Consider the following 25,066-nt stretch of genomic DNA (forward strand, 5'->3'; position numbering starts at 1 on the left):
CCTGCATGTTTACTGATAGTTGGCTGTGGTTTGTCCCTTTTGAGAAATAATTGGGGGAGGCTGGAGCGACAGCTGATGTGGTTTGGTCAAAGGAAGTTAACATCTGCCTTTGATTTTATGTGTGGCCCAATAAAGACCCATGGCAGTAGTGCAAAATTAGCCTTTCTCTGTGTCTCAGTCTCTTCTCAGATGTTTCACTCACACTTTTCTTACTCACCCACCCCCACACGTGATTCAAAGAGCACCATCTCCGCTCAGTGATTTGTCATTGCTTGCTTCTTTGCTTAAAAGTAAATGTCATTGCTTTGTGAGTCCAACATTGGACTAGATCTTGTGAGAAGGAGAGACCACTGAGTAGTTAAATCCTTGATTTGTACCTCTCAAAACTATCACAAGTCCCCCGTGTCCCACCGCCCCTTCTCTCCACCTCCCACACAATTCCCAGGTCAACAGAGCTCTCAACATGAGGCGCGTCTGGTCTACTGTGACAGCATATGGTTATCCACTCAGCATCCGGAGACTTTTATTCTTCAGACATTAAGTGCTGGAATTATTCAATCAAAGCAGGTATTATGCTGGAGAAGTGAAGAACCTGTCTAGCTTTGGGAAGTTTTAAAGCATATTTACCTGTTACAGGATTATTTTGCTTATAAAAAAGTATGTTTCAAATGTTACAATGATATGGTAAATTAGATTTAACAGTTTCAGTCTCATTTATTTTCTCTCCCACTCCGTGCAATCAGAGCTGCCTTTTTATAATTGCTACATCTGGTTTAAAAAAAAAGGCTTGCTGGCAATGTATGTGAGCAAAGAGTAAACACACTAAATCAGACACTGATTACATCATATTTTGAAGCGGCGACTGTGGTGGCATCACATGAAGTTTTATGAACACTGTCAGTTACCTTTTAAATTATACCCTCACCATGGAGATGGTGTTTACTTTAAGAAAACAAGTGCACGTTTTGCCTGTTAGAGGCACCATTCCTTAAGTGCTCGGCAGCTCTGAGCAGATGTTTCATCTGTAAACATGTAGTGAATATTAGAATGACGTCAGCCCAGAAACCAGGCGAGTGTCTGTAGCCAATTACCACCTCTGCTACTTTGCTTCTTTATTTATAACACTGAAGATTAACAGCAGAGCTAATTTTACTCCATCATCATTAGATTTGGCTCACAGAATATATTCTCTGATTGGATGACAGGCAGTTGCAGCCCCCTTTTGTGTTGCATGGCGACAGTGTGGCAGGCATGATGGAGACGTGTGCTTACAGTGATAGCATCTCTGAAAGACAGCTCCCCTGGGTTAATGGGGGAGTTATCCTATTAGAGCCCCTCCTGTGCTCCACTCCTCCTCTTTCTACAGGACCCATCATTGCCTGAGCTCTCCTGCAAAAGGGTAGAGGCTAATGGCCTCTGCTGCATACAACTTTGCTCTCTCCTTCCTTTCTCTATCAGTCTCCTGTCTGACAGACTGTCTCTATTTCTCCATTGCTTCTTCCTCACTCTTGATTCTCACGATCAATAATTCTCTGTGGGTGCCCTTGCGTTTTCCTCTCAACACATTGGTCAATAAATCATCCCTATGCTGCTTCTGCAGGAAGGATGTCTCAGCTAGAAAGCATCTCAAGTAAGCTTGGGCCAAAGGGAGAGGTGAGGACAGCTTAACAGACTGTCCCCATAACATGCCTGCTTCTATTGCCTCTTCAAAAGAGATTTTTTTCTTCTTTAGTCAAAGGATGGGTGGGGAAATAAAAAAAAAAACATGGTCATATTAAGCTGTCACCTAAGACTTTGCACGCTCAAGCTTTTTACATGATTGTGCTTCTCAGGAAGGACACAGCAACTAGTCCAGCTTGAACCCAGATGCACAAATATAAAGGCTGATGTCAGCTCATGGAGACTCTGGACTGTTTTTGTTTTTGTTTTTTGTTTTTTTTTTGGTTTTGAAAGTTATATGTTTAACTTTAAACAAATTTACATAAATGGCCTCAGAAAATGTCATTGCCTATTTCTTTATTGTTCAAAATAACTGTGAGAATAAAGTATGGTAAACAAAACCATCCGATCAACAATGTTATCTTCCAAGAGACACATTAAAGAAAAGGCATCCTGTCTTCTAAAATCCAACACTACTATTGTATAAATCTTACCACCATTCTCTAGATAAAACCTCTTTCTTGAACATATGTTTGAGACTGAAATTCAAAGAAAGGAATCTTTGAAGAGTTGAAGCGTTTGCTGCCCTCAAATCATAATTATTTCCCCATCAAAGCTGAAAGACACTGGCTTAGGCTTCAGTAATATTCCCTGAGTGGCCATCCTTTCTTCCCTTGTCCATCTTCAGCATATTTGAGTACTGAGTACTGTGACATTTTTATGCCCCATTCTATGCAACTCAATCACAGCAGCAAGAATGTGTTTTAAGGTTTTAGGATAAGAGAAGTGTGTAGAAAATCATTAAAGGGTTGTCTGATAGAACACAGTCAGCTGCAAGGGGCCACAGGGCAGTTTGGTCCAACAGTGATTACAAATTGGAGTCTGGGATCTGTAGGACATCAAAGGTGGTATGGGGAAGGTGACTCACCCTCAGTGGGAAAGGCTGATATATGGTGTGAGGAGAGAGGCGGCATGAGGCTCATTGAGGGGCTCCTGTGGAAACTTCTTGCACGAACTCTCACTGCACTGTTTTTGCCCCTGTGACCCATGTACCTGACAGCTTTCCGTCAGAAAAAGGACAAGTATTTTCCTTACGGAAGATGTTCAGAAGCCAGAACAAAGTCAGGAAACGGCAGTTTGTTTGGTTTATACTGTAACCATAAGGGATAAGAAAAAAATCAGACAAGAGTTGTGCTCATCTTTCAGTCTAGGACTGTTTTAACCACATGTTTAAAAAGTTATCATGTTCAATGGGGCATGCCGGAGTTCCTAGGCCTCAAAGCATCTGTGCTCTCTTGTTTCTGAATGAGTTGAACGGTGGCAGAGCAGAGCCAAAAACACAAACAGTTAAAAGACTCTATAGTTTGATGGGCTTTTTGGGCCAAGAATTTATGATTTTGAGTCAAACGTATTTCTAGAAGAGGCCAGTTTTTTCCTACCAGGCTGTAACTGAGATGATTTACACCAATGGCTACAGAAACATTTAATTTCACCCACTCACTTTTGCACTAAACTTTGTCCTTTACTGCAGCACAGGCAGGCTATTATATCTCAGCATCACGATAAAGAATAGATAAGTGGAGACTTATTTCAAACAATGGCTTTTCTATTGCAAGTGTGGGTAATCGACTTGTGGAAGGAGGCACTGTGTTTTGGCAAATTGCACCAGATTCATCTGGCTACAGGCATCCCCTTTCCTGCTCTCTCCTCAGATTTCCTCCTCCCCATCACAGCGTAGGGGCCTTATCTGGCTGCCCTCTTTCAATAGGCAGGGCTGACGCTAAGATTTCAGATGCTGGCCAACCTCTCTGAAGGAACAGGTGTCCCCTCTGTCTTCCTGTGGTCGAGGTCCTGCGGTGGAAGCATGGGAAAGGGCAGCCACCGCAGAGGTTCTACCCCAACGGACAGGTAACAGTGCGCCTTTCAACTCCGCCTGAATTCAGCTAAATTGGCATCCTTTTAGGAGCTCCGGGAAGCAGTTGGAAGTAGAAAATAAAGAGCGGAAATTTGCCCAATGATTCCCAGTTGACTTGAGGAGTATAGGTTCTCACAATAGGAAAGGAGAGAGACTTTTTGATGTGTAAATGAGATAAGAAAAAAAGAGAATTAGACCAGGATTGCTTTACTTTGTTGCATACCGTAGAATGAGCCTGGCAACATAAAACACATTCTATGCCTTCAAATAAACTGATTTCAGTGCCTGAATTTGCACTTGAAGTGCTGTGATGTATCTACATATGGAGAAATGCTCAACAAACTTTTCAACTTGACAGTCCTTAAAGGCGAGCTCTTTTCTTTTTGTCTACCCTGAGACAAGAGGAATTCTGAGCCTTGTGGTGAGCAGGTCATTGTGAAGTAAGATCAAAAGAGCAGCAGTGTCAGCCCTGGAGCATCCAGCTCATCAGTGTGACCTGTGATCAATGGTGCAGGTGTGGAGGAAAGCAGCAGGGCAGGTAAATATCTCGGAGGCTAACACCTTGACAACTCATTAAGTACACATTTATGTGAACTTTCACAGATGGGATTGTAATAAACCTAACTTGAAACCACCATACCTAAATCCCAAATCTCAACAGTAGAGTTTAATGTTGGACAACATTCATTTATAACTCAGCTGACTCAGTTAAGATTATTCATTATCTTTAGTGCTGCAACAGCTATTAATGCTTTATCTCACTAATATATGCTCTCTAAATGTGACCTAACATAAACAGCCAAATGATCAAAGTCACTCATACCTTAGAGGAAACTGGCTGAGGGAGCAAAAACATTTGCAAAATGTCATTTGATGACCTCAAATTCTGGAGAGTGATAATATATTGATGGGAATGCCATTAAAAACAGTTTCAAGCTCCTCCTGGATTCATTTGCACTGACCCAGAATGCAGTATTTTCTTAACACAAGCAGCAGGCTGCTTTGATGTTATCTGCCTATCCAAACAGTGGAGGGCCGGCTGCCCCTGCCCCGCCTGTGGCCGTGAAGGACGGCGTCGATTAATCACAGTGAAGCCTGCAAGAGCTCGCCCATAAATCGCCTCACTGCTCCTTAAACAGGAGAGTCCCAGGGCACAGCACCGTCATTTATCAACACTCTCCTCTCCGGATGAGGAGTAAATAAAACTCCGAATATGTAGCAGAGGGGAAAAGGAGGGGTGGAGGTAGCGTATCCTGGGATGTTGAGTATATCCAGTAGTGTAATGGTAAATAAAGAAGTGCCTACACTCTGACCTCTAAGAATTAGAAAAATCATATACAAAATTTATATAATTATTGCCATTTTGCAAGTAATAAAGACTATATTTTCTTAAGCTTTATTATTATTTGCTTGCATTAAGCCCTTGATTCATCCTTAATCAGCAATGAAAAGATTAATTATTCTTATAAGTAAAAATGACAAATGAATCGTTAACATAACAACTATTTGTATGATTTGCTATATGGGTTGTTTTGGCCCAGCCCAGTCTTACAATAAGATGTGTAATAGGTATATTTATATTCATACTCAAAATGTATAAGGATGCATACAGCTGATATGCAACCACATATTTATTTATGTTGAAGCCAAAGCATGTGATTTTTAGCTCTAAATTTATGATAATGTTTCTCTACTATCCCGAACTTTAACCATGTTCAGTGTTTTTATGTCATTTACAACTGACATAAAAAATTAAATAAAAAAGTAAACAAAAAGAAAATAAAAAAAAGTGAAGTCCTCAGACAATGGTGGAAGTGAAGGTGATTGAACCTGGTTGCTCTGTGGGATAATATAAAGTGTAACACCACTCTACTCAATCCAGGTGTACTAATTTACAGTCTGTAATCATATGTGAGACTTTCACATAACACTAAAGGGAAGAATGATATGATTATAAAAGGCAGACAGAAGCTTGTAACCGTTTAAGAGTTCAGAAAGTGCCATTTAAAACATTTTCAGCCTTGTGAAACTGCAGTTTTGTGCTGTGGGTTAATGAGGTGATTACACAGTTTGGTGGGAGAGTGAAATATTTGGATGGGCAATCCCTTAAAAACCTTATAAGTTTGAAATTCTCCTTTTTTAAAAGCATATGTATGATGTATTATATGGTGACAAAGCCATAAAATAGTTACTTGTAATTGTGACTGCTTTCGTAATAGGTCCTTGGAAACCTGCCTGCAGCAGCTCTCAGGACACTATTCTGTCCATATTCAGGAGAGAAACTAGATTGTTTTTTTTTTCAAGGCATTGATGCCACAGAAATATAATACAATATTTTTGGACTTGAACTTTATGCATAACCTCACTAATGACAATGTATTAGTAAAGCTGTGTTGTACTATATTCATTCACAATTTGCAAAAGAAATAATCAGGCAGTAAGAAGAGTCAAGTATTTTCCCAGGATTTCTGTGGGATTGTCAGACATGGGAGTGGGTGATGGGGTTACAAACATTGCTCCTTGTGTCCAGCAACACTGGAGTCCTGTGAGAGTCTGGGAGAAGCAGCAGCAGAAAGAACTATCTCCATCATCGGTGCTCACCAAGCCTGTCCTCACACTGGCAACCCCACAAAGCCTGCCCGGAGACAGATGACAGCGCCACAAAGACAACACAGGTGGTTGGATGCAGACCACCTGGAGCAGAAAAACCCAGCCACTAAAACCCCTGGGAGACACCAAAGAGAGCTTCTAAATGAAGGGTGGGGGGTGGTGGTGGAGGGGGGCAGCACTTAATTCTTAACCAGCATTTGAAAATCTTCACATATTTATTAGGAGATTTTTTGTATTGTTATTATCATTATTATATAAGCTCACTTTTAACATTTGCTGTATTCTGGTTAAGAAAAAAGAAACAATACCCTCCTGACAGTAAATAAAAAAGTTTCCACCACTATGCGTAGCCTAACTTAGCTCAGCACAAATACTGCAAAGTATTAACCTATGCAGCTAGCTCTCATTATCGTGGAAAATTCATGCAGTGTGTCTTTACCGCTTTAGTTTAATGTCTAGTCTTGTTCTGATTGTTTGCAAAGTGAAGGCAGTGTTATACATAACTCTTGCTACTGTTTTACAAACCACTAGATATCATAATATTCTACAATGTTATTACAAATAATTTCAGCCTGCATCACGGGGATGTTCTGTATTTTGCTAGATGATAATTTCAGGGTGTCCAAATTCCATACAACTGTCACTGTTTCAAGCACACTATACAACACCACTAAGATAAAACCTACTGCCAGCATCACTGGTCTTGAATGAGACCTTAGCCCTTCAACATATTTGAGAAGACCTTGGTTCTTCTAGGAGCAAAACATGATGAAAATGTTTTTATGTGGAGGACATTGTTGGCAGATCATGCCTGGAAGCAGATGCCTTGGACTGCCAAGACTTGTGGTTTGGAAAACAGCAAGACCAGAATGAAGTACTTACTGTCCACCTGGCCACTCTTTGGTTACCATTGACAAAGGAACAGTCTAGTTTAGCCCTTGTTTTGGATTTCCATGCAGATGAAGATATATTTTAAAAATACCTGTAAGTGTAATAGTCAACATTTCAGGGATTTCAGGTATTGTGCAGGGAAACTGTGCTGGGCAGATATAATGTTAAACTTTCTCTCTTGTTCTACTCCAAACGAAAGCTCAAATGGCAACAGAAAACAACCAAAATGCTAAAATTAAGATTAGGAGTATAATTAAGATTAATTAGGAGATTTAATTATCATTAAGAAGCATAATTATTCTGAAACGTCTTCTGAGTTCTTGCTCAGTTTTAAAAAATTACATTTTTAAAGGTAATTTTTCAACACACATAATAGATGTGACACTACCACCCTTCTTTCAAGTGACATGTGCTTTCAAGGCTATTATTTAAAATGACGGACAAGCTCATCAAAGCCAACCCCATATCTATCACCAGCATCAGTAAAGGCTTACATCAAATTTGACCCCTTTCTCCTATTTCCTTTAACAATACCATTTAATAACGATATGGTCTGTCACGCCCCATAGTGCAATTACATGCCTCCCTTTCAAGAGGTTTTCTCCTAACCAAGATGGATCTCTCTGCAGGACTTACACTCTTGTGCACTTTGAACTGAGGGAGATGCTTCAGAGCCATGACCTCAATCCATTCCTCTCAGAGAACGCAGGACTTTTATGCAGACAACACAATCCCCTGGATCAAATTCTACATTGTGATTGAGATTTCTGGAGCCACGAGGTAGTTAAAGTGAAGATGGACTTCAACAGAGGTGGAGTGGACCTCATAGTGTTAATAAAGTTTTACTCAGTGAGGCACGGCCAGTTGCTTGTCTTTATAGGGATTGAAAGAGAAGGATGGAAGAGAGAGGTTTAAAAAAAAAAAAAAAAAACTCAGATCTTGCTAGCACTGATTAGAAACACAGAAGGAACTTGCAGCAGTTGGTCACTTTCAGTTTTTAACCTCCTCCTTTTGGTATACTTTATAGACGCATTACAGAACTTTTGCAATTTTCCCAGCGACTTGCCCCCTATTTTTGGCTAATTCAGCATCCATTTTGCATCCTACCTGTACTGTGAGCTCTCTCCAGCCAGTAAAAGACAGTCGTATCTTAACTCTTGTTTGTCCCTTTCTCGATTTCTCTTCCTTTCTTCCTCCTATAATGTCTTCTAGCATTTTATGGCTGAATCAGTCACGATGCATGTTCAAAACAACAGGTGTGTTTATGTCAGTTTGCTAGCATGTGAAGCAAAACTATATTGTCCCAAATGAAAAAGTGGTATAGTTCAGTTTCTCCGGCTCGGGACAACGCTGGGCAGCAATGACTCCAGAAATGCTCATGATAGATGTCCCTGTGCCATCAAACGAGTCTGGATCGCAGACTTTTAAGGTCGGAAAGTTACGTAATGTGTCTTTAAAATGTGATAATTATACAAGTGAGTTTACCTGCTGCTGGAATAATATTGTTGGAACATCACCAAGGCAGACTGGCAAGCCTCAGTTCATTTGAACCACAAACACAAAGTTTCCTGCAAAGAAACACACAGTATTTCTCATTGCCTCTTATATATATATATTCTTTCATTTATTCTTTACAAAACAACAGTTTGATGTTTTCCTTCCAATTTGTCTTGACTATGACTTTTGCTGCTGTTTTTTGTCAACATAATATTACCACCTCAGAGATCTAAATGTTCAGCCTCTTTGTCCCAATATTTTTCCCATTTAATCATCACCTCATCAGTTTAGCCTCCCTGTGCATTGCCTCCTGTGTCTCTGCATGTCTTACATCTGGGTGCAGGCCCACCTCGTGGGAGCCCTTCACATCCAGTGCTTGTCTGCAAGTCTCCTCAACAGCTGTCGTGAAAACCAAACAGACAGTCTTAATTGGCATTCCAGACTCAAGGAAACTGGACTAAAATATTTGCATAATTTCACAGAGGATGGAGGAAATTGTTAAAACATGTGAACCAAGGCCCTGACTGTTGCAACACTACCCCTCCACCACCATTCCCCCACCTTCCCGGGCCAAACAGCTCTTGGGTGCCACCCTGTGCCGACGGTGCCAAGAGGGAATGGAGGGAGCAGGGGGGTGACAGTCAGGGTGAGGAAAGGGCAGCAGAGGATAGAGAAGAGAGGAGTGAAAAGGTCACTGGAGCTGATCCTATCAGAGTGTCTCACCTTCTCACTCTGCTCAGAGCCAGAGAGCCAAGTTGTGCCTGCAGGATCATGTTAATACAACACTGGGTGTTTCTTGTTAGAGCAACAACATTGTTTCTAAAAACTTTCTAATGCCTTTGAATGCATGTATAAGGAGGTTTTTGCATTTAAAACTAATGCAAAACTGGTGTTTTTTAAAATATGATCAAATCAAGCAATAACATCCAATATTTCAGAGGCAATACTTTGATTTCTTTCTTACACTCAAAATAAATCGCAATGGGTAATATTGTTATGTCTGTGGACCTTAACACTTAGCAAATGTTAAAGATCTGAGGTTCATATTCATAATTTTACCAGCTTGAATTTTAATATTCACTTGATTGATTGGTTACAGAACGTGAATTAGTGAGTGACTAATTGTGGTGAGCTGTGGGGTGTCAGATAAGATCCAGACAAGCACAGTGATGGAAAGGAAGCTTTTTAGCTCAGGGACAAGAACATTTGATGAATGTGTAAGACACTGAATAAGTAGATGAACCTATCCAGCAATGCCACCCAGTAAAACTAGGACTAAATCTACCTACTGCAACCTTGTGGTTTGGTGGGAGCAGTCAGAGCAATCCAAACAATTCAAGTATAAAAGTCAATTTTATTAGAATAATAATTTTAAAAATAAATTTCCTTGATCCACTTGGGTTGGAGCTCTGGCTGCAGCGCAGCTGTCACAACCCCCCGTGGAGGCTTGTCTGAGACCTCCTAGATGAGTGGATCCTTGGCCCCAACAGTGTGGCTGTATCGGCTGAAGTATTTTCAAAGTCCCCAAATCCACAAACACAGTCTGTTCTGCACAAGTGACGGCCCAGCACACTCAAGAGCAGATGGATTTAGCTCCCAGTAACTTCAAGCCACTTACAGTACAACCACTTCGGGGTGGGCCGGAGGCTATGTAGACCCAGGGCGGAGGATAGCAAAGGCCAGAATCCCAGTGGCAGCTGGATGGAGGTGGCCACATGCCACAGTGACAAAAGAACCAAATACAGGGATCTATAAACCACCAACTCCACACAGGAACCCAGACACAACCACCCGAATAATTATAGCAATGACTACCAAATAGTGGTGTTGGGGCAAGACACACACCAGGGGCTCCTTGCTGCCTCATACCAGTCTGCTGTCCAGCGTCTTTTTCCTCCAGTATCATTAGGCCAGCAATCATCTACACCTGTTATTACTAATCAGCAAAGTTCAGCATAGGTGAAGGAAAATGGGTGTTGTCTACAAGTTTAAAACCAATTCCACACCTATAAAAACATAAAAATCATGGCAAAATATGTACATACATACAAAAGGAAAAAAATGAGAACACAACATGCACAAAAAATAAGACAGAATTAAACACAACTTTTATTTAGTCTCTCCTTGACAAATGGATTGATATGGGATAAAAAAAGAAATCTTTTCAATCTTCTCAGATTCAGCAGTGATAATGTGTTGCTGCAAACATGTAGAACATAGTACATATATATCATAAATTAATCTAGAATTATACAATGTGCTGTGGCACTTATCTTTTGCCATCTTTTTAACAGATAGAACATGATATTGTGACACATGCCGTGCCACAAATTTCTGGGTTTCTCTGGTAAACTATCATTGAGAATAGCTGTAAAAGATTAGATAATATTTAAAAGGCATTAAATCTGTAATTTGGAAAAAAAATACAATTAAAAAAGAATTGTGCAAACTTATTTCTCATTTTCACCATTTACTGTTCAAAGAAAACACATAAGAAGCCAAGAGTTTTTCAGCTCTTGTTACTTTTTTTTTTTTTTTTTTAACTTACTGGTCATTTCTGTAAGAAGCTTTGAGCTCTGAGATTTTTTGCCTGTCTTGCATGTGTTGCTTTTTTGAGGTCTGTCCTCAGATTTTTCAGTAATTTCTAGGTTGTAGCATTTTGAAAGCCATGACCAAACTTTCAATCTACTTTTCTAAAGGATGTCTGTTGTGGATTTTGAAGTGTGTTTATGATCAGAGTCTTCCTCTGGAAGCAATCTCCATTTCATCTCCTTTTTTTTTTTTTTGTTTGTTTGTTTTTTATTATTATTTTTTTTTTAATAACTTGCAGATATTTAACTGATTCATGCCTTCCTCTACCATTTAGGACAAGTCATTTCCATGATTTCATAATGAAGATCTGTAACTTTGGTTTAAAAAAAAAGTTATCTGAAAACCAAAATCTGTTGGAATATACAAGTGTTTGCATGATGCTATTTTCATTTTTTGTTACTTCAAATCATAGAAAGCATAATCCATTTACTTCAACTTGCATTTTGTGACCATAGGAAACCATTTTTTAGAGAAAAATAATAAAACAAACTTGTTGGTGTTGCAGAGACAAAGCAGAACCTATCAAAAGAAGAGATTTATATAGGTTATAAGCCACAACTCTTGATCTTGAAACTCTTTCAGCATCAACATATGACATATCCTCATTCCAACATGTTAGTATTAAGCAGCTTTCCTTGAGCCTGTCCTCCTCCGTCCCAGTTCCCACATAGTCAGACAGAGCGGTGGGCGTGCAACAGTTACAGCTGAGGTAATTAAACTAGTCTGTGGACATGTGGAAAAGACATAGAGCTTTAAATGCCCTCACTGGAGATAACATGAGCGCCAAGCAGATAGATCACATGGGAGCCCCCCCCCCCAACTCCCGTTTACAGGAGATGCCAGCTGCATTGAGACACCGTGGCGAGCTTTGTCACCTTGTAAACGTAAGAGGAGAGACAGTGAAGCTAAGAGAAGTCAGAGAGCGGCTTCAGCGTGTCTTTTTGTTGCACACCAGAGGCAGAGGGAGGCAGAGAGCGGGGGACATGGGGTCTGAAGTTGCGGGGTGCTTAATAAAAACCTGGAGGAGGCTAGTGTGAGACGCATGAAGTAGTTCAAACAAGCATCAGGTGTCTCTGGGATTTCAAAGGAAATTTCATGCTGCAAAACTATATTTTATGATCCTCAGCTAAGAGAGATTGTGAAATTTAATCCTATGATTGTTGACATTAAATATTATTTAGTTTTTTCCCTTTTTTGTTTCAATATAGATGCAAATGAGCCATCAGAGTTTGTGTATTTCAGAATATAAAGGATATGGCTAATTAGACAATCACCAGAGCTACAAGTAATTATTACAGAAACAACTCTGTATTACTGAGTTGTGATTAGATCTAATCAAGTGGCGATAAAGTGAGTAAACAGATCATTAAGCACTCAGTCCTTATGAATACAACATAATTATTAAATGATTAGGCTGATTACACACCCACCAGAGTTTGAGGCGTGTCTTTATTATCTTGCAGATTAATCAGTGCCACAGCCTGAAGCAGAAGGCTGCTGCAGTATTCACTGTGCAGGAAAACTACAACACACTCTGCAAGAAGAAATTCATTTAAGTAGAACTGTATGAGGATAATAAAATATATACAGATTCCTTAGTAAATGCAAGGGTGCATTCAAGCCAAACTAAATATCTGAGATGCTAAACTGCATGTAAGTTTTTTTTAGAAGTCCGTGTCATGTGATGTTTCTCCATTGCTTCCTGATGTATAACTAAAGAACAGTAGTTCTCCATTATGCAGTATAAATTAATCAGTGTCACAGGCGGAGAAAGTGGGAGAAAGATGATGGATGAGAAATGCCTGCATGGCAACCAGATGCCGACAGAGGACAGGAGAAAGATGTGTGTGTGAGCATTTGGGATGTGGGTCTTTTTTTTATGATGGAGCGAGGAAAGAAGAGACTGTTGGAGAAACTCACTTCATGGGTCTTTTCAAATGTGTGAGTGTGTCTCTCTATGACGACAGAACAAACAAACTCCTTTGTTACACCCGGCCTTGAGAAACTTCTATGGATTTTTGGCTCCTGGGTGGGTGGGGTCCAGGGGAGAGAGGGAATGGGAGGCTCTTTGGCTGTCCTTGAAGCTGCCTGTTTGCCTCTTTCCACACCGCCGACTAGCCAAACAGCAGGATCCTCCACCTCTCCCACGGGTCAGGTCCCTCTCAACCCCCAGCGAGCTTTGATCTGACGGACAGAACAAGGGGGTCTGAGAGGGCTTTGGGAACTCAACGCTTTGTGTATGTGTGTGATGGGCTCATAGACTGAAAGCCAGGGGGATGGTTAGGGTCGGATGGGGTCAAAGGCTGATGTCCATCTCGACTGTCCTCCTGTTTGTTGGATGCAGAGCTGCTCTCACACATTGATACACGCATCCACATATAAATATGTCCACACAAACTGTAGAATTCAAAACAATAACTCTACAGGGTTAAGGATCGACATCGAAACAATCATGTTAGTGATTTATTGGTGCAAATCACAGAGCATCTGTCTTAAAGGTCCAAATTGATTCCTTTAAGGTAAGTATGGAGGTCAAATAAGAGATAAAAGAAGGTTGACTTCTGGGATTTTTTTTTTCTAGTAATATCACTAGGCTTAATAACAAATGTATGCAAATAGATCTAGTAGACTGATTTAAAGGGAAACCCTACAGATGAATGGGGTGACACTTTTAGATCTCATATGATCATAAAAATTGCATAAATCTTTTTTCTTTAAGGCAGCTTTTTTTTGGTTAGATGATTTGCATACCTTTCTAAAATCACTGGAACAGGTCAAGTTAAAATTCCTGCTTGAATTCATTTTTTGACTTTTATGTTTGACAGTTTATAAATCAGTTTTTATTCTAAAGATCAGGAAAAAAATCTTTAAAGTTCTCTAAATCCAATCACGAATGAAATATGAACACACAACGATAAACCTGGAAATCTTGACGTGTAAATTAAATACAGTGAATTTAATACATTTCTATCTCAAACTTGCAAATTTGAAATTTGCAGATATTATTTTTAGTTTCATAAAGAGATTTGCTTTTCAAGTTTTCAGAAATGTTATAACTAGGAATGTCTATGTTGGGTTTCTGCTAATAAAAGAAGATCCAACATGCTTGTTTTACCCCCTTCTAAAATATTAGGCCCATTTCTTCATGTATTTAAGAGAAATGGCCTTCATTTTTTCTCTTTATGATGATTTGAGTGTACACCTGTGAGAGGGGTTTCATATCTGTCCAATGGGTGGGTAAGTGTGTAGATCGGCACATGTGCCCCTGATCTCCAAGCCTTTTCCCCATGGGCAGCCTCTCTGACCACCGCACAGCCATCAGTCCTCCACTCACTTCTGACCAGGACAGCCCCCTTTTGAAGGCTGAGTAATTAACGTGCCATATGATACACCATCCGGCCATAGAGGCTCTCTTAAGGGAGGGGGGGACACACATTCACATAGACACATGTACATCACAAACATACACACACACTTCTAATCACACACAGGTAATCCATCACAGAGTGTTAAGTGGCCAAGTGTCGCTGTCAGCTGAGTCTTATGTATGATGGTGACCCTGAGGTTAGCCCAAAGAGACCATCATGTGCTGCTATGATAATCCCTGCTCTACTAATTTGAATGTGGATGCATCATAAAACTAATCCTAATATGTGATGTCTGAGTGGAGATTTATATCATTTGATTGGAGGGAAGTGTTTGGATTTTATTGATAGAATCAGGTTAAGTTATATGTTTTCTTTTTCTTCATTTTATTATTTATGGTAGAGTTAGTAGTAGTGTTACTGTTACATGGAATGGTCTGGTATAACCCCAAACTGTCAGATCAACTCAGCAAATAGTCTTCAAAATATAAAAGAAAACATCAAATAAAAATGTTGTTTGATCTAGTAAGTATGGAGAAGGGTCCACATGTAATTTTGACTCAACGATTACATTTAAATATTCAAATTAGGTGTTGGTGTTTGACATTGCAAGAAGCGAGATGCTGCCATGAATTGAATTTTTTCTAAATACACACAAATGTTCCCAGTTCAATGCAAAAAATTCTGCATTTTCTTTGGTTGCACCTGTGCAAGCTAAGCCTCTAAGCCTTTAGAGGCAATAAACAAGAAAAGATCTCAATAAATTTTTTCCTTCCACAGGATTTTTTTTTTTTTTTTTTTTGGGACATCACGTTCTACATAATAACCATGAAATCCCTTTGATTTTGAAGCTGGTCATGAAAAGTTCAAGCCTCTTAGAAAAAAGGTTGGATTTGGGATTTAGTTGCCGGGTTGTGGCAGCCAAAGACCCTTGACAGAACATTTTCCCCACAAGGTTAAAAGATGATGCAGAGATGTCAAAATATGACAGATGATGGGAAAAGCTATCCTTCTTGACATTTATTTAGACTTGTAATAAATTCAATGCAGGTACACAGCTTCATTAAAGGGAGATATTTCTGTGTGATTATACAAATTATTTCAAGATGTTTATATGTATGATTAAGGCAAATTTTCTTTAAGATGAAATAAAAAGTTGCATGTTTATTTTTGTGTTTCTCTGCTGTTGTTTTGCTTTATGTCTGAAAGTTACCTTTTGATGTGTGCTTCATTGCCACTGGCAACTTGCCCATTGAGAAAAAGAAGACACAAGAGAACAAGAGGAAGAATGCAAGAAAATTCTAATCTGCAGTCGCAGGTGTGTTACACTTTTGTTGCCCCAGCAGGAGCTCACAACAGAGTTGATGACAAAGGGTCGGGCCCCATGTAGCCTATTGTGGCCTGGAGAACAATATGAAGGCTGTGAATGGCTAATCCCTCTGGACCGCTGACAGGTTGGGCCTTTAAGCAACCTGGGGACTCATTTCTCCACTGGGCTGGGTCACTGTCTGACAGGGATGGGAAAACCCAGGCTACTTACCGAGCCTTCGCCCAGAGCAGATACTGGGAGTCATTGTAAAGGAAAATATTATCTCCATTGTCAGGCTGTGACTGTCTTTGTAATATCAGATGAACTCAGGGAGAATATGCCACCGCGGGGCAGGTGAAATGGGGATGGAACCAGCTCAGTTTGTGTGAAAGCTTTTCAGCCAGGTTAAGAGCTTTTTAGTCTGAAATCTTGTCTCAAAACAGATTCTTCTGACCTCATTAGGATTACACACAGAAGTCAGTGACACAGAAGGATCGTTATCCATTTATTTTCCAAAAATGTGCACTCTTTCTTTTTATGAGCTCCAAAAGCACACCTTAAATTTCTAGAAAAAAAGGAGACAATGGGAGAAAAATGCAGTCAGTGAGTATGCAAAAGAACTCCCAGCAAAAGAACCTGGTGGTGTAAATTTCTCTGTGAGCAACAGAAAGGTAAGCAAAAGATAATGAACCGGCAGCCACCGCCTAGTCCTTGTAAACAAGGCCTGGATTGCTCCATATGCCCCATAGAGCAAATACAAATATCTCTTTCCTTGGCCCTTATTGGCATTAAAAGCTGGAACCAGAACAGCTCAGGAACCATCCTAGTCAGTAAGCAGTAGTGCAAAGCTGATATCCATCCACTGACCCGCTGTCCAGTCAGACAAACGGTAAAGCAGAGAAAGAACCTGGAGGTGTGTATGGATGTTTTTTTTGTCAAGCTATCCCATCTAATGCCCTCCTCACCCCTCCTCATTTAGGCATCTTCCCTTCAATTTTTTTTCTACTTCTCTGTTTGGCTCATCCTTCCCTTTCGGTGTCCAGCTCATCCTGCCACAAAGACTCTCAATCGTCTCCTGAGAGGAGGCTGCCAGTCCTGCGCTGTAACCTAATCATCTATCCAACAGGAGTGTGTCATCTCCGTGGAGTAACAGGAATTCTGGTGCAAAAAAATTCTCTCTCTCACACACACAAGAGAACAAAAACCCCAACTATACTTTGCAAAAATATCTGAAATCTTAAGCATAATTATCAAAATAGCTTTATATCTGAGGTTAATTTTGATGTGTAATGGGTGTGTGTTTGAAAAATAATATGGCAAATGTTCTGTATCAGGAATACTCAATTCAGTCCTACGAGGACCACAGTCCTGCAAGCTTACAATGTGTCCCTGCCCCAACACACCTGATTCAAGTTAAATGCATCCAACAGCCAATAAAGTTTTATGCAATGACTCACTAATTTGAGTCAGGTGTGTTGGAGCAGGGATACATTGAAAACCTGCAAGACAGGGCCGAACTGACTAATAGCCCTGTTCTATATTTTTATTAGAGAAAAAAATGAACTAAAAGATGGTATCAAATTGTAAGGTTAATCAATCAAAAAAGGCCTAGCTCATTTAAAGGTTTTATAGAGCTTTTTTTCTGCACAGTTGAATAGTCCCTCACTAATACACAATTTACGCCTGTTTTAGATGTATTTACTTAAGATTGCAACAGCAAACACGTATGCAATCATTTTTTTAAACGCAAGTTCAAAGTCTTCAACAGATAGAACCCTCCATTCATTGCTTGCTATAGTTCAGGTCCACCTCTGGATCTGATGCATCTGTCCTTTTGTTTTTGATTCCTGAACTCATGGACAAATTGATAGAGATGTTCAGTGTTTGCAAAACTTACTATTCACAGAGTGAAATTGGTTATTAAAAAGCTAAATCTAAATTAGAATAAAAAAAAAACATTAATCTGCTACAATTTTGCAACAATAATCATGATAAAATTAAATGCAGTCAAATTGTTGTCGAGAATGTTTGTTTCCAGATGACATTTTTTTATTGAAAAAAAAAATATACGTATATATATACCTGGAAAGAATGTGTTTTCCAAAGAAAGCCTGGATACTGAACAGGAACTAATCTCCCACTAGAGAATTGTATACATTAGGGAAATGTGACTGAAATACTTTGGGATTTACATATCTCTTTTTTTTATTGGTTGTATTGAGTGACTGGATATTAAATAACAAACATGGGGTTTGGAAAGCTCAAAGCCTCCAGGAATTCTGCAGGCTGTTAGGCCTAAAGTTAGTGTTTTTGGGGCAGCTACAAAGGCAGCTTCGCCGAGCCTCACAATGTTGGCTTTGGACCTATAGTTCCTTCCTGTTCGTGGAAATTTGCTTGCAGATTAAAAAAAATATTTCAGTTGTGTAAAAACAGTTGGACTGGGCTGAGTTTTGATGGCTATTGATGCAAGCTGCAAACAGAAAAATGTGTTCAGTCTGAATTAATTTTAAAGTCTGGTTGAAAAAACTGAAACAGAAAAAAAAATAATATAGAAAAAATATATATAGATATATCTTTTTTGATAGTACACAAAAAATTTGAATAAAATGTTGCTGTAATATCCTCATTTAAAGTCACTTGTTTGGCGTGCAGATGTTGGTTATAAATAAAATAAACCTATTTCTTTAAATCCTAATTTGGTGTTAGAGTTTTCCGTTACTCCACATTTTGTATAAATCAGACTCAAAGCCAGTTATCACATTGTTGATCATAGTAAAGAAATACTGACCTCTGCTGGACATAAATATTTCTACCATGATACAACTGTGACAAACCTCTGATTAAAAAAGAAATACAGCTAAAGAAGAAAACATCAATACATTGATTTGGAAAAAAAACAACAAACTTAACTATTTTCTTTTATAGATGGATTGAAAGTTTGTCATTTTATTAACCGCATAAGGACATCCACATTTCCAGCAGCTCAGTATCAAAGTTGTACAGGCATTAACATGACACATGACGAAAAGGTATAAAAAAATATAGAAAATGAATAAAACTTTATACAAGATTCTAAGTATTTCTGTAAAAGATCACTGTGTGATAAATCTATAGTTCAACCAGTTTTTTTTTTTTTTTTTTTTTTTTGTATTTTACATTTCTTTATTCTCTCCTTGTGTCATGCTTCATTTATCTCTTCATCCAAACAGGGAGCTTTATACTCTGGTTTACATAATTTACTGGCCCAATTATTTTAAATCTCACCACCACCATAAGCATAGATAAATAAAATAAATACAGAAAAAGCTATTCTTCATAAAAGATTTTTAGACTCATAAAGGATTTTAATCACTGTTTTGAATCTGAGTCTGTTGTACTCATGAGTTACATGGGGATGTGACAATCCACCAACATGAGTAATTCCAGCATTTAGTCACACACTGAAGTAACTTCATCCATTCATAATTCACTTCAAAGGGAGCAACCACAGATGAATGAGTTAAGTATTATCTGATGTATAAAATGATACAACATCCTCAATAAATTATTTTATTAAGTACAAGTTTGGAGCACAGGTTTTCTGATGTATGCAGGTATAGTAATAGACAAAATGCAGTTAAATGAACACTTAACATCTCCTTTGAATAAAAAGGTGCTGTTGTGTTGAATGTGAAAGTATTAATGCTCTTTGCAAATGTTAAAATTGGATGAAATGAAATATTATTCTCTTATCCAAATTCAAATATATGTCCGAAGTATAGAACATATTTATTAATTTTTATTCCCACTGATCTAAAAGACAACATACCATGACAGCAAAAAAGGTCTCAAAAACATGTTTTTTCTGTTTTGTAATGTTTCATCTTCATCTTCCCAATATGGCATTTAAAAAATATCCTCTAAAGTCCTTTTTTTTAATCTTATACTATTTCAATTTATTAAATTTATTTATCTGGATGGGAAAATTTCATTAGATATTAATGTAAACACATCAGATTGTAGCCCAAAACTAATTTCCATTTGTTGTTCCAAAAAGATGTTAAAGGAAACATGTTTGTGGAAACTTATACGGTAGTTAAAATAATAAGAACAGCAATCAACAAACTGTTATTGTGTCTTGTGGTCAGAATACAAATTTTTCTTAAAACTGCAGAAGTTGTGCTGGTTAAATTATAGCTTTCCTTCCTTTGTGGAATTGGTGTTTGCATCAGCTTCCTCTGACTAGGCAGAACATGACTCGTATATGAAGTAGATATCTGTATCACTAACAGTGATAAAGGTTCAGTTCTGCAAACATCAGATTGTAGATTTAAATCAACAATGGACAATAAAAGATATTTTGATCAGAAATACTGAATTTTGAATATCTCTGAAATTTGAGTGCTTCATAATACATTTACTGATGTTATTGTACTGCTTTCCTCAGTGTGTAGCACGTTCTGGTTTGGACTGTGTTCACTTCCTCACCACTAGATGACACCCATGTAACATGACATCACACTTCATGAGCCTGAAGCATTCTGCAGGGACACAATTGTACTGCAGCAGAAGTATTTTGTGTCCTCTAACATACAGTCCTCCTGCTGTCATTGTTGAAATGTGAAAAATAAAAGCTTCATTCTCTGAAACCAAACCAACTAAAAGCTTGAGTTCAGCCAGAGCCAACATCATCATTTTGTTGACATGCCATGCTTTGATTAATGGCACCTCATTTTCAGTGCAGTCAAGTTGCACATCGGACATTTACAAGTTGCTTTCCTTTAGTGCCACATCTGAAGTGGGTGATAGGGGACCAGGGACAGGCTGACTGTGAAGGCAGCTCATTAACTGTCTGGGTCCAGCAGAGTGGCCAGTTTTCCCCAGGAGAGCAGTTTGGGCTTCTGGGAAACTCACCAATTCAGCAACAGCTGCAACTCTGCATTAACCTGATGAAAAGGCATCTTCTCTTCTCTTCGTCTCTTTCTTCATTTAAACTGTTTTGTTGGCGGGTCCCAGCAGACCACCTCGGCTTGGATCTCAATCCATCTGTACTCACATCACTACAGGGTTTAACTGGATAAAAGGGCTTCTGGATCAAGAGATCACTGGTATCCATTCTGTCGACTAAGTGTGCATGCTTGTGAGTCCGTGTTTGTGCAACTGGGACTTACAAGTTTGGTTGTGCAAATGTGTGTATGGGGTGTGCAAGCTTTGACCTTCAGCTTTTCCCTGAACTTCTTACCAATGCTATGTGATGCTTATTGTCCATGTCAGTTTGTTTTGACTTAATTAAAAAAAATGCCTTCAACCTAGAAACATGCAGCTCAAGAATCATGCTGGCAGAAGATTCAACTGATAGGAACAATGGTTTAGTTCATTCACAGATTCACTAGGAAAAAAAAAACTTTATGAAACTTTGTTCTTAGTGTTCCCCTGAATATACCCCATTATAAGGTAGAAACATCTGATAAAAGCTGTCTACAAACATTTTTTCACGCTCTCTCTCTCTCTCTCTCTCTCTCTCTCTCTATATATATATATATATATATACATATATATATATATATATATATATATATATATTTATATAGCCCAAAAAGCTTCTAACCCTGCATTTTAAGTCACAGTAATTTTCCAGAACTGAAGCTGATATACACTAATTTACTGCTAAATAGCATGCAGTTAGCTATGAATTTCAGTTTGATTGGACACAAAGAAAGAAGACAGACAATACTCATCAACATTTATATTAAATGCAAATTATAAACAAAAACATCATAAATAGATCTTCAGTCAGGAGCACTGTATTATTATTTTCAAGTCAAAGTGACAAAACAATACTTTGAAATGAAATGTGTTTTTCTGGTATCAATGCAAAGACAAAGATCAATAGTAAACAAACTTCTGCTGCAAGAACAGCATCATGTTCAATAATAGTCTGTGTTTCTCCACAGATTAATAAAAAGACAACAAAAAACTCAAATCCAGTCTTTTAAAATCATATAAAGACAAAGAAGTAGCACTCGGTGAATATGTGAAACATGCAACGTTACAGTTTTGAGTCCACTCCTTAGGATAGAAAGTGGTCAGAGGTGTCATTCTAAAGCAGATAGTTTTTTCAAAGAGGAGTCACTTTAAAGTGTTTTTCAGGTTTTAAAGAGTTGCTTCATGAAGAGAGATGACCTACGCCGTTGCTCCACAAAGTCTTCCAGTGGATGAGATGTCTTCTTCTGATCTTCCTGTCATCATAAATGGCCATGTCTGGAGGAGAGATAACCATCACATTTATTAGTTCAGAACCACATCCAAATCAAATATGAGAAAGTTTGTTGAAGACACGCTGACATTTGGTAAATTAGCCATCAAATGCTTTGTAAAAGCATGAGATCTTACAGTTGTAGTGGCTTTGCACTTCTTATTATAGCTTTCAAAAGTAAGAATAGTTTTCCTTAGAAGTAATATTTAGTTTTCCTCCTGGGGAATGTCTTACCAGATTGACTGGGTGCGCAAAGCTGTCCTCAAACCGGTCATCCTGCAGAAGCTGTCTGAGGTGTGAAATGTAGCTGGAGGCAAGACGCAGCGTGTCCAATTTGGACAGCTTGGTGTCCGCAGGGACCCAGGGCAAGCTGGTTTTTAGTCTGGAGAAAGCTTTGCTCAGCACTCTCATCCTTGCCCTCTCCCGGGCGTTGGCCGCATTTCTCTGCGACTGCCGCGCCTCCTTCTGGTGCGCCTTGGAGATTCTACCTCGATCCTGCTTGATCATCCTGTCCACACTGTCATTTCCCAGCTCCTCATCCGAATCCTGGTTTGGATTGTAATGGGTAATTTTCCTCTCGGAGTTCTTCAAATGGATGGTGGTCCTTCTGTGGCCTGTCTCATATTCCTCAGCATCACTTGCAGTGGAGCCAGTCGACATGGTTGTTCCACCTGTGCCTCAGAGGTGCACAGGAGCGACACTTTGGACACCAGTGACTAAAAGTGACGGGACTGATTTAAAAGATTGGAATAACACGTTTACAAATCAGCAGCCTTTTAAAATTCCCATTCAGTAACCCTGTAACTTATTCACCCAGCACCATTTGGTCAAGTCAGCTATCTGTTTAACTGAGACAAGCCTCCTTGTTTGGTAACTCCTCTAATTTAAGTGTCCTGGACTTGGCATTTGTACAGTTTCATCTGTGCATTTCTCCTCCCCTTTTCTCACGTCAAGTCACCATGACCTCAGAAGGACCACAGCTCTGTCTCCTTGTGTAAATTGTCAAAGACTTAAATTGCTTTTCTCCAAGTGAATAATTGGGAAAAGCCCTGTGAACTTATGGCTTACTGATCATTATAGTGGCTGTTTTGGGACCAAATGTCACAAACTCCAAAATACTTTTCAAAATTCATAAATGCATACCTAAATAAAAAATTTGTGGCAGTTTGTTGTTCCTACAGATGTGTTTCGGTGATAGAAATGTCTTGAGCACCTTATCAAAAGTGCCTAATCCTTAGCTGGTTTCACAGAGGGATTGGGTTTCTGCAGATGGAGCAGCCTTTCACACGCAGCCTGCGTTCACCAGTCCCAGCTGTTATTGGTTCCCATGACATCTGGAGTACTGGCATGAAAAGGGTGTGGCAAATGCAAGGAGGCCCCATCTTTCTTCACATAGTACAACAAAGATTTTTCTTTTTATTTCTAAACGTTTTTGAGCATTTTTGACTTATTGTGCACTGAAATCCAAAGTGTGAAGTGACGCTTTGGAGTGAACTGGACCAGGCACCCATTCTCTCAAGAGCTCAAGATCCCAAGTCACCAAAAGTTCTTACAGTATGTAATAAGTGTGACATTTTCTTTCAAAATGATAATATCAAGAAGCTGCCAAGAATTACTTAACTGCAGCTGTGATACATGGATGATGTTGGTAGATGGCCATGCCAGGGTTACTAGAAAGAAAAGGGGGGATATTACTGTATCTCATGGAAATCAAGGCTTCACTGTACTCCACCAGTTCCCACAATGCTATGTAATATGCTGGCACAAAACTTTCTCTTATTAAACAACTGAAAATTTCAGTCTTTCAGGGCTTGTTATGCTTGTTTGTAACCTGTTTCCAATAAAGCTGCAGGTCATTTTTTCAATGTCCAAGTGCAAGTCAGTGATTTTAAAGCATTTGGCAGTTTTCCACCTCTCAGATTTCCCTCATTCAAGAATGCCCCTTAATCCAAGGACACATTCCTAAGCTTATGCTTTTCCATGCAGTTTTTCACAAGACCAGAGATCAGCTGGACCTTGGAGGGATCCCTACTCTGAGCATATCCTTGAGTTTGACATGACGTGGAGATATTAAGTGGCAATGGTAAGACAGTGAAGAGTTTCAGGCGGAGTGCCAACCCATTCTCTGTCACTGCATCCGTCAGCGAGGTGAGCTGCCTGATAGACACCCTTGAAGGTGCAAGCTAAGGGATTCTGAGGATGGATTTACTTCTCATTTGATAAGCCTATTCTGGCGTTTTCTCTTTTTTTCCTTAATGCATGAAGGCATTAGGCTATATGTCACATATTTCAACCTGCTGCTTCATTCACTGTCAGGAAAGAGGTTGAGATAAAACATTTAGCCCATTAGTCATTTTGTACACATAGCTGCTCAACTAAAAGGAGAAAAGTATTGTCCAAAACATCAGTGTAATTGATCGTTTTATGGTTGTTGTATTTGCCCTGGGGATAATTAAATCCAGGGCCAGCAGCAATAAATAACATTTTAAACTTGACTTGAAGAAAGAGCCAACATTTGTCTATCAGCAAAGTCTTTCAGGGGTCCTGACCTCTATTGGAGGCCTGCAGAAGAGGAGAAGGACAGGTGCAGGCTCATGATGTCAGAGACCAGACTCTGTTTTGCTCCCAACCTCTTATGATTCCCATGATTTACACTGGCAGCAGCTTGTGGCACATTAAGCTGCTGGATGACGCAAGAATTTAAACCAGTGCACAAATCAGAGGCAGTATCCATCAAGTACTGGGAAGTTTTTATTCTTTTTATTTTTTTTATTGTTATTATCTCTTAACGTATCATATATCGAATCCTGTCCAACAGTTCATTTGCTCAGGTTACTGAAAAGATGAGAGAGTTATTTTCTCATCATCCTTTTTTGTATGCACAACTGGAACAATATCTTTCAACTCACAATCTTTATGATTCATAACCAAGCTCAAAGTAACTAGTGATCTTAAACCAACAATGACTCACTTCAGATAGGTTCCTAAATGGT

At 39.1% G+C, this 25,066-nt stretch overlaps 1 protein-coding gene across 1 annotated transcript; it reads right to left on the minus strand.

Annotated features, from left to right (window-relative positions):
• Positions 1-21,765: 21,765 nt before the first annotated feature.
• Positions 21,766-22,891, minus strand: LOC121629102 (musculin). The gene is made up of 2 exons (XM_041968627.1): positions 22,308-22,891; positions 21,766-22,078 (listed from the first exon to the last, which is right to left on the minus strand). The coding sequence occupies exons 1-2, from the start codon at positions 22,731-22,733 to the stop codon at positions 22,001-22,003; spliced, it is 504 nt and encodes a 167-aa protein (XP_041824561.1). The 5' UTR covers positions 22,734-22,891; the 3' UTR covers positions 21,766-22,000.
• Between the last annotated feature and the right edge of the window lie 2,175 nt (positions 22,892-25,066).

The sequence above is a fragment of the Melanotaenia boesemani genome, chromosome 18 (genome assembly GCF_017639745.1).
Source record: "Melanotaenia boesemani isolate fMelBoe1 chromosome 18, fMelBoe1.pri, whole genome shotgun sequence".
In the NCBI taxonomy this organism is placed as follows: domain Eukaryota; kingdom Metazoa; phylum Chordata; class Actinopteri; order Atheriniformes; family Melanotaeniidae; genus Melanotaenia; species Melanotaenia boesemani.

Excerpts from the sequence above, each read along its gene's own strand:
- LOC121629102 (XM_041968627.1), bottom strand. The coding sequence starts at position 22,733 with ATGTCGACTGGCTCCACTGCAAGTGATGCTGAGGAATATGAGACAGGC. Across the intron at positions 22,079-22,307 it reads TTGCGCACCCAGTCAATCTG|ACATGGCCATTTATGATGAC; the intron begins GTAAGACATTCC and ends TCTCTCCTCCAG.